Source organism: Zosterops lateralis (genome assembly GCF_965231275.1).
Source record: "Zosterops lateralis genome assembly, chromosome: Z".
Lineage (NCBI taxonomy): Eukaryota > Metazoa > Chordata > Aves > Passeriformes > Zosteropidae > Zosterops > Zosterops lateralis.
In genome coordinates, this window is record NC_139800.1 from 78,785,224 (window position 1) to 78,795,621 (window position 10,398).

At 45.2% G+C, this 10,398-nt stretch overlaps 1 protein-coding gene across 2 annotated transcripts; it reads right to left on the reverse strand.

The window, feature by feature from the left end:
- Nucleotides 1–633: 633 nt before the first annotated feature.
- On the reverse strand, nt 634–9,833 carry RAP2C (RAP2C, member of RAS oncogene family). Of its 2 annotated transcripts, XR_014592464.1 has the most exons (4): nt 9,524–9,833; nt 7,433–7,752; nt 2,568–2,689; nt 634–1,381 (listed from the first exon to the last, which is right to left on the reverse strand). XR_014592464.1 is itself a non-coding variant. In XM_083883353.1 (3 exons), exons 1-2 carry the CDS (start codon nt 9,794–9,796, stop codon nt 7,474–7,476), a joined length of 552 nt encoding a protein of 183 aa, XP_083739479.1. In that variant the 5' UTR covers nt 9,797–9,833; the 3' UTR covers nt 634–2,689; nt 7,433–7,473. The 2 variants fall into 2 exon arrangements, 1 of the variants encoding a protein (XP_083739479.1); XM_083883353.1 differs by having other exon boundaries at nt 634–2,689.
- Nucleotides 9,834–10,398: the final 565 nt, after the last annotated feature.

A 10,398-nucleotide genomic window follows, 5' to 3' on the forward strand; every position in this document is an offset into this window, starting at 1 on the left:
GCTGTAACACCCTGTGCCTCCACACCAGGACTCACTCAAGACAATTTAGATGTGGTTACTGCCTTCACAATAACCAAGACCTCAAAAACAACCCACAAAACAAGAAGCAGCAGCAGCTTGTCAGCTCAGCCCACTCCAGAAGACACTGAACACAGACTGCTCACCCCAGTTTGGTAATACAGGTATCTATTTTATTAAAAAAGTTACAAACAGGTGGACTGTAGGGTTGTCTTACAAAATGACAAGAATGAATTCTACTGGAAAAAACTTTTTACAAAGCATTATAGGTAATTGTTCCATTTTTGCACTTGTTATTCCAGATTTCACCTATCACTGATAAAGATACAGTACATTAGATACAAGATGTTAGGTTACATTTTTATTTGTAGAGCCCTACTGCAGTGATTTGAACAACTCCTAAACAGATGCCATAGTAAAGACAATACATATTGCATTTATTATTAGCCTCTTAACTCTAATAAGCAACTTCACATGCAAACTATTGAGGAAGCCTAAATAAACTTTTGGTCCCTTTTTCCCCCCAAAGTGTGCTGAAGAAACCATCTCTCATTTTCCCAGTCCTGCCACTCTAAACTAGTTCAAGTTTCAGAGTTTTTTTCATTTGTTTGTTTCTTTTGTGGTTTTTTTTTTTTCTTTTTTTTTTTTTTCTTTTTTTTTTTTTGCTGAGGTCAATGAAAATGAACACTGCTTTGAAAACTACCTATAGGAATGAACCACTGATCAATACCAACCAACTTTTTTCCTTCTTAGACAAAGGAAAACTAGGATCTTTATGAATTACTTTCATATCCTATTACTGTCTTACAACCTACAAAAAAGATCAACAACCATCACTTAAAAAAAAAAACCTACTTTGAATACAAGGTTTGGTTTAATTCTGATATTAAAGTGCAAACCTAAGTATTAGCCTCAGCCTGTTTATAAAGTTTGTACAAACAGGAAAAAAATATTTCAAGTAACCCCACAGAAAAAGAATCAGGTGTTTCAATAACCAGGCAGAAATCCTGGTGTTCTCTTCTTTTCAGGATTCAAATTCAACACTGAATGTAGACACAGAATCTTTATTTCTGCTAATATTGTAAAGTCAGCCTGCATTATTACCAATAAAACACATTAATATTGAGATACTGTACCGGTGATCTTTTATTGTTTCAAATGCCATCATCCACAATACAATTTGTGAGTTTTCAACTGCTTAACCTCATATATCCATCACTGCTTTTACTGGAGCTTTTCTCATAGATATTTAGCTATTACAGGGAAAGAATGTACATTTCTAGAAGCATGTTCAAATGACTAAAGCTGGGCTCCTAAAAACCTAGAACTTTGGTGCAGTAGGTGAGCTGCAGTTATTAAATTTCTGCAAAAAAAAAAAATTACACACTTTAAACCACTGCTAGAAAAAGCTCTCATGTATGCAACACGTTAATAAAGATGAACAAAAAAAGATTTTGTCTGTTCTTTGTACATTTTCATTCTGCTCTTTTATACCTGTGTTATTGTTAAAATTTTCAAGTATTCAGAGAAAATGTTGATCAGGTAAACAATAAGGAAGGCAATGGCTGTTTAAAGCACACTTGCAGTTAGTATCACTGAAACCTGGTGCTTTTCCCCTTGTTACGCCAACTTGTCTCTAATATTATACTTGTTTACTGGGGAAAAAAAAAAACCAAAATAAAAAGCAATTTGTGACAGTGCAAGAAAAAAACTTTTAACAAATATTGCTTTAAAACATTATTCAGAAAGACAAATATTAAAAACTATAAAATGTAAAGTGATCTTATTTGCATTAGATTTACATATGCAGAGGTCTACCAGATGTCTCTCACTGCGCCAGGCAAAGCTGAGCTGACAGAGTAGGCAGAGAGCCCGTTCTGAAGGATACATTATCCCTTTTCAAAGGCATAAGAGAAGCAATTTGTAAACAGGCAAGTTCAGGAACTCAGTAGAAGGAAAAGTGTGCTGCCGTTTTTCAATGCTACAATTGCCATGTTCAATTAAGAAACCCGAGATCGAGAGAAACATCAGCTGGAGATTTTACATCCCATTCCAAGTAATCCCTACTGTCAGATAGGACTGGTCACAAACTCATTGTCACAGCTGCATTTGCCAAGAAAAGGGATACTACATCCACACAACAGAGGCGCCTTCAGTATCTTTCCACGACACTGTCACACGTAAACAAAAAGTCTCAAAGGATGACCGACTACATTGTAGGAGAAAAACCTTGCAAAGAGAAATAAGCACTGATGCGAGGTAATATACAGAAGTAACCATTTGTTTAAGGCTCAATTTATTCTCCATTAAAACTCTCTTCTTTTAAAAGGCATTGAGTAGGTAATACTGAGTTTAAGTATTTAATAAATACAAGTTCAGAATTGATTAAAGAAATCAATTAAAATATTAAAAATGAACTCTTGCATATTAGCCATTATATGAACTTAGAAAGCTATAAAAGGACTGATAGATAAAGAACAGATTTTAAAACTTATGGTAAACATGCTAAGCATTCAGATTAAGGTGTGTGGATCCTGGAGGCCACCAACCTTATGCACTTAGATGTATGGCAATGTGCTGTAATAGAGACAGGTTTACCAAGGCTCAGCTCTGCAACCTGGGCTGAAAGTTCTCCAAAGCAGCATCTGTGCAAGTTTCCTCTGAGTTTTATCTGCAATTTAAACAAAAACACAAAAAAAAAAAAGAGAGAAAAACTAATGAAAGCCATATTCAATACACATCCAAGGTGAAGACAGCACCTCCCTTGTCTATTTTCCATCCTGAGCTCCAAAGGACTGTTTTCCACAGCAGCATTCCCAAATGCTCCACCAGCTCTGGTAATACAAGAGCCAAACAGGTAACAACCTACTGCTATTCACTTTTGTGGCAGCTGCTGCTGTGGGATATGAAATTGCATCTAAAGACCTGAAAAAGCCAGGGAATTTAAGTTCTGTTGTACAGGTGCACCAATGCAGGACCTGGTGTATGTGCAATACCCAGTAACGTACAGCAGTGGCCTTTAGCACAAGTTCTGGGAACAGGCTCTAACTCAGTTTTGATATCAGACCCTCTAAATGACTCCTAAAAAGGCTCTCAGCACTCAGACAGCCTCAGCAGGGACAGACACCACCATCCTCAATCAAGCACAGCAACGCATTATCAATGTGACCAAAACACCTTTGCATTTCAGATAATTTGCTTGTAGCTCCCAGGATTTATCTGCAGAGATATCCTGAAAGTCTCAGGCAAAGCTCAAAGTCTGTAGAAATCTGTTGTATCTACCTGCATGTACTTCACTCTGGCTTGATCCATGGCTTTTCAGGAGCCTTCCCAACTCTTGAAGTAATTTCTCCAAATGAGTCAGGACCGTATGTTTCCTACTGCACCATTTCTTTTCAGCTGTTGATTTCCTCTCAGCTAAGAGTTTGTCATGACAGAGTGCTTTGACAAAAGTTCCCCTGCTTGCCCAACAACTGGCCAACCCCAACTCTCAGGAGCAGCACTCCTGCCCTGACAGGAGCCAGGTTTTTCTTGCTTGTTTGTATGTTTCCAACTAACAGCAATTCTCTTCCAGTCTGGTGACATCAATCCCACCCCACAAACTGTTACTGGTCCACAAATTTTAGACAGTGAGAGTCCCTGTACTGCCAAAAGCAGCAAACCAACATTTAGCTACTAATGGGGATGGATCAGACCTGCTTAATAGGTGTTTTATCTTTGCTTAGAGCACAGAAGAGGCAAACCATTTACAGTGCAGCTCCTCATCCTACCAGAGTTAGATCCACCCCAAAAACTTCCTCTAAACCCAGTATTCAATAGTGTGGCCAGTAAAGAATTGCTGGGTAACAGTAATAGTAATAAGAGAAAAATGAAGTAATGATATTTTCCTCCACATGCCCTTCAGCATCCTTGAATTTTTAGGTTAGGGACCTCCCAATTCAGATTTGTCTCGTCTCTATTTGTGTTTAGTTACTAAAATTAACACAACACGATACCTTACCCAGCTTCATTTGTCTGTGATATTTTATACCACCCCCTGGTCTCTTCTGTGAGCAGGCAGGAGAGAAGGGGAAGTTAGACAACACAGTATAATAAATGTGTCTGTGCTGCAGCCACAGAGACCAGAAGGGAGTACACTTTCAGTTTTTATTCCTAGAGAGGAATACGCTTCCTTCAACCTTGCTAATCCCAGTTACTCATGAACACAGGGAACAGAAATCACTAACCAGAAGAATCATCTTTCATCCCAAGGTGTTACCAATCCTGTCAGTATCTGAAAGACTTCAGTGCATGAGCACTGTACCAAGTGTTAAAGGAGATTCAAAATACAAAACAGTGTCCTAACTGAAAATTCAAGAGAAATAAATACTGGAGTAAGGAACACAAAGCAGGTCCTGGAACTCTCCCATCTCTGAATTCAAGAGAAAATGTCAGAAGAGCACTGCAGGAACAGGAAAGGGGAGGGGGGAAACAGGATGCAAGAACAACACACATTTTTAAAAGGAACTGTGGGTTATCCTGACTGTGCAGTTGTGTTCCATCCTTCGCCTCATCCAAGGCAGCTGACTGGAACAGCAGCTTAGCAAATGCTCCTCAAAAATGTCAGGAAAGAATCTACACAACAAGCTGACGGACAGGCTGAGGTATCAACACCAAAAAAGAGGTTAAGTGGTGCCTGTGAGTTAAAACTGACACTGGAACAGCCTCAGGCAAAGCCAGGCCCAGCAGAAAATCCACCCCCACCCCTGCTGTGGGTTTCTGCAGCAGGACTGCAGGAACACAGACTGTTGTATGCACTGCTGTGTGAACTGACACACCCAAGGCTCCTCCTGGACACAGCCAGGTTACAGAACTCAGAGATGAGGATCCCAAGACCCAGCTGTAGCTCAAACCCACTTCCTGCACACAGATTTTTCAGACAGCTGGTTCTACTTCCTCAGTTTCAATTTACCTAGGAGGGGTCACTCCTAAAGCAGAGGCCTGACAAGCAGTAATTGTTTCCTGGATCACAGATAAGCAGGTTTACAAAGCGCATTAGAGCTATCACAAGACACCATCAGCACCTCTCCTACCAGAGCATATCAGACAGAAATTATCGAGCAGCAAAGGCTTATGAGAAAGTTAATGAGATCCTACATCCACTCAGTCAAAGAACAAGGATGGAGTGGGAGCCAGGAAGAGGAAAGGACCCCAAAAGTGTCAGGCAGAAATGAAATACACAGAGCATGAGGCCTGTGAAAGGACAGAATGAGTAATAAAAGTTCCAGACATGGTGAAAACTGGACTGAATAGGAAACGGGTCAGGAAGGAAAGACTTTGTTTGGCACAGGTGATGAGACTACACTGCAGAGACAGCATTCCCCAGAAACAAGGAAGCAGTTTGCTGCTGAAGGCTTGGGGTGATTGTCTAAGCCAGGCAGAAGGAAGGAGAGGAAATCTCTACCACAAAAGCTTGGATCCTCTGTCTCAAGAGCTCACAAAGATATAAGAATTCAGATGTTTCTTCTGAAGCAAGAACATGTTTAGGAAACCCACCAAATCTAGGCATAAGTTATCATTCAAAGGAATAATGTGGCTCTGCCTCTTCTTCAATTTCACCTCTAAGATTCAATGTGCTACTTAGTGCTAAATCCAGAAGCAGACAGGTTACACGGCCTCCCCTGGAAGAATCAATTCCAGAACTACAAATTTCAAGGAGGAAAGGCCTGATTTTGTCAGAGTTTGACAGTAACCTGCACAAGATGAACCATTAGTAACTCAAGGGATTGCCATATCCTTTGGCATGATACTTCTAGTCCATATAATCTTGTTTGTGAAGCTGCCTCAGAAATAAATACCTGTAACATTGCATTACCATACACAATTCAGGATACTACCCATGCAGCACTCAATTGAAAAAAACCACAGTAATTTCTTAGATTAATTTCTTCCTACAACTCTATAGACTCTGCAGGTGTGATTAATGTACAAGGAAAGACGTTACTTGTATTTTCCTCTGCTCCAAAACAACAAGCTCGCTCACATCTCAAACTTACACAGTGAGAGCAGCTCATCCTAATTTCACAGAACTGGAGATAAAAACATCATGTATTATCTGGGGCCATGAGCACCTAAAACTTCATATTTACAAAGCACTTGATAACAATCTCAACGACAAGCTTTGAGACTTCACTCTCTGACCTTGCACTCAAGATTAAAGAGGTCCAAAGCTGCCAGTAATAACCTATTTTCCCTCTTGTCACTCAAGACACAAAAAGCTCCTTTGAGTTAAGCAAGTTACCAACATGGCAGTGGGAGCCTGAGCCTCAAGCAGTGCAGCTGCCCCTGAATTTCCACATCCTCCCTCATTCCTGCACTTGCCCTGGGAGATCATGAGGAGCTGTTTGCCAGGACAGGTCCAACAGACAACTGGAGGCCTGAGGGACCAGCTGGCTGCACACAGAGCACACCACCAACGGTGCTCTGCAGAAATGTGGATTGGAGCCAGCACTGAAACAAGACCTGCAGCAGCTACAGGGGCAACAGGGAAACTGTGGGGGGTGTCAGAACCACCTCATGGGAATGCAGAATCGGGGAGGAACAGACCCATTCAAAGTCAGGTGGAAAAGGTGCTGAAAAACACCACACCTGAAAGGCCAAAGGCAGCTGTCCTTTGAAGAAGGAAAAAAAAATTAAAAAAAAAAAAAATCAAAGCAACACTTGACAGAGGGGAAGCTTTCCCTCTGAAAGCTGCACTCTCATCACACCTCTTAGGAGTCACTAGGAAAGGAGAACTGTGCCTTGGGAAGCCATTTTAGAGTGTTCTCTGCTCTGCAGATTTGAGATGAAGAGCACTTTGTGCACGCCCTTGACTATTAGATGTGGGCTTCCAGCCACTTCTCAGCACTCAAGGGGGTTCTCTTCCAAGAGAAACTTATTCCACTGATAAGGCAGAAGAGTACTGTCAGTTTCTGTGCTACAGAACTTTATTTCTTTTCAACAAACTCAAAATCTTCTCAGAAAAACTACTGGGAAACTTGTTCACAATAATGCCATTGAACTCCGAGTAATTCCCATTACTTGAAAATAATTCAGATACCAGCTACAAGAACAAACCCACTGTAACATCACAAAGCACTTATGCAGAATAACACAGCATCAAAGACAGCAGTGACAGTCAAAAAAATAGGTGCAGATAAGATCATTCACTTTGTGTCATTGTAAAATCACTGCAAGCAAATGCAGCAGCCCCTGACTAACCCTAGTGAGGTAACACAGGAAGTCCATTTGCCTCAATCATGTTCACAGGCTCCCATCCCTTCTGGAGGATGGCAGCCTCCAGGTGAGACTGCCTCATTTCAGTCTCCCTGTCCCTTTATCTCATAGTGAAACACCATGTTCAGGCACCTCAGTTAGTTATGACTGTTCCACCAACCTGCTCTGTATGGCCATGGTTGAGGTTTTTCTGAATTTCTCTCACTGGACGATGCAGGTTGTACAACACTGATCCTGTTTCTCAGGCAGGGAGGCATAGTTCATTTGCCTGACGATCTCAGCAAACAGTTCATCCACCATTGTCTTGCTCTTGGCTGACGTCTCCATGAAGGGACAGCCCCACTCCTGAGCCAGGGCTCTGCCTTCTGCAGATAAGACTTCCCTCTCCGACTCCAGATCCACCTTGTTCCCCACCAGGATCAGAGGAACCTTCTCGTATCTCTTCACCCGGACAATCTGGTCCCTCATCGGCTTGATGTCCTGGTCAAACAACCCAGATGGTTAGTACAGGCAAGGAATCACATGGAATTGCTACAGAAACACATTTTAACAACCCTCATGTGCCACTGAACCTTAAAAACACATCAGAAGGCTTCTTAAACTCACAGCCACGCAGATCCGGAATTCAGAGAAAATTTACTGCCTAGAACTAAGTTACTCTTTGTTTTTTTTTAAATATAAAAGCATGCACATTTTATAGAATTTATGTGCATATACAAACAGAAAGTGAGTGCTGTGCTCTCACACAGGCAGAGGAGGACACGGTATTGCTGCTCTGAGGGCTGGTTTCAGCTTCCTGAAGAAGCTGTCTCAAGCCTAAGGACCTGTAACCCCAGCAGGGGCGTGCCATTACACAACCGTTTAGGAAGTTTGTGCTTAGTTTAACAGCTTGAGAAATCCATCAACTCAAACAAACCCTTTCTCAGCCCTGGAATGCTCGGAATAATTCATTGCGAACACATTTAATCCCATGTAAGTAACCAAATTAGATGCTGTAAAGAGATTTTATTACCTAGAGATGCATTTATTCCAGTCTGAGCCGACGTGGGGAGTTTACACTTGAAAGCCTGAGTCAGCCTCCTCTGCCCCCCCACCCCCCGAGCCTTTCAAGTTCCTATCAGCACTACAAATTCTTGCATAGTCCTGAGACAAAGCAGCCCCAGCGTTTGAAGTCACCACTCTGTAAAGAACTGCAGAGTGGTTTACACCTACAGCCCGCAGAGCAAACACGCCACAGACAGACGGGAACAATTAAATATTAACAGGGTGGATTACTGTACATCCACTCCTCAAACACCGCGGGCTCACTGGAACCCAAAAAAATCAGTGAAAATGAGAGCAGAGACATCCCTAGTGCCATGGCTGTTGTTTCCCAGAGATAAGCAGGGGTTCAGCTCTGCACAGGGCTGTTCCGAGGGCTCTGCTGAGATAAGGTTCAGCCTTCAGCAGAGGCAAACAGCGGGGGTGTGCAAGGTCCTGCCAGGCAGCTGGAACACACCCAGCTCGCAGCCCAGGCCAGGGCAGGAGCTGCAGATCCCCGCGCTGCACGGGGGACTGCGAAACTCACCTACTGCCCAAAAACAAAGCCCTGTTTCTATAGTTCTGTTCTCAGCTCACAACAGTTACTGGCTGACATATTTCCTTTTTTTTTTTTTTTTTTTTTTTTTTTTTTTTTTTTTTTTTTTTTTGAGAGTTTCGATAGCAGAAATCAAATCCAGATCCAGAAATTATCGTGTATAGCGAGTTCTCCCCTCCAGTACTCCACCTACGCTGTGAGAGCAGGGAGCCCGGGCTGGACAGGAATGTATTTTGGGGGGAGGGAGCGCAGAACAGCAGCTCGCTCAGCAAGTCACAACTGCAGAACAATGAGACTCTCTTCAAGAGCAACTGCAGAAACGTGCCTTTTAGGAAGGAGAGGGGGGCTGGAAGGGGAAGTCTCGATTTTGATATCGAGTGTTTTCTTCACAAAAGGGGATTGCCAAGAGATTTCTGCTGGGGAAGTGGGAGCGAGTCATTGTTCTCCGGCGCTGCGTGGGATTTAACAAGGGTGGCACCCTGATAAGTACCTGCAAAGCCAGCAGCTTTCCACCAGGAAGCAGGGCTGGCAAACCGGGCATTTACACTTTTGGCCCTTGGCAGATAAAGCGCTTCCACGCACACACGTGGCCACCCCCAAAACTTCCTCCTGGCCCGGCGCCTTCCCCGGGGCAGGGCGGGCTCCGGCCCAGGACGGGACACTGGCCCGGGTTACCTGGAAGGACTGCTGGTTGACCAGGCTGTAGACCAGGATGAAGCCCTGCCCGTTCTTGATGTAGAGGTCGCGCATGGAGGCGAACTGCTCGGTGCCCGCCGTGTCCAGGATCTCCAGCACCGACGGGGACGAGTCCACCTCGATCTCCTTGCGGTAGAAGTCCTCGATGGTGGGGTCGTACTTCTCGATGAAGGTCCCGGTGACGAATTGCACGGTCAGGGCGGACTTCCCCACCCCGCCGCTGCCCAGCACCACCACCTTGTACTCCCGCATCGGGCCCCGCTCGCCGCTCCGCACCGGGCCCGGGCCTAGGGCAGGCGGCACCGCGGCCCTCGCATAGCCCCGGCCCGCTCCGGATGAAGGGCGAGGCCCCGCCGCTCTCGCGCCGTCCTGGGGGCAGCGAGAGCCCCGTCAGCGCCCGGCGCGGCCCCGGCTCCGCCGCGCTCCTCTCACCGCCGCGCTCCCGCCATCGCCGCCTCGGCCGCGGGACCCGCCCGCCAGGGCCAGCCCCACCCGGAAGGGTTTTGCTGCCGCACCGGAGGCGGCCCCGCCCCGCCCCGCCGCTCCCCGCTCACTTCCGGCGTGCTGCGTCACGGCCCGCCCGGACTGCGCCCGGGGGGGCGGGTTAGAGTGTGGCACCGAGGCACCCGCCCTCTGACGGGGGACACATTTGCGTGTGGCACCGAGGCACCGCGCTGTGATGGGGGACACATTTGCGTGTGGCACCGAGGCACCGCGCTGTGATGGGGGACACATTTGGGTGTGGCACCGAGGCACCCGCTCTATGATGGGGGACACATTTGCGTGTGGCACCGAGGCGCTGTCCCAGCCCGGCCCCCAACATGGCGGCCCCAAGATGGCGGCGGCCTCGCCAA

Coding starts and splice junctions, on each gene's coding strand:
- RAP2C (XM_083883353.1), bottom strand. CDS start 9,796: ATGCGGGAGTACAAGGTGGTGGTGCTGGGCAGCGGCGGGGTGGGGAAG. Junction 7,753..9,523: donor TCAACCAGCAGTCCTTCCAG/GTAACCCGGGCC, acceptor TTGTTTGACCAG/GACATCAAGCCGATGAGGGA.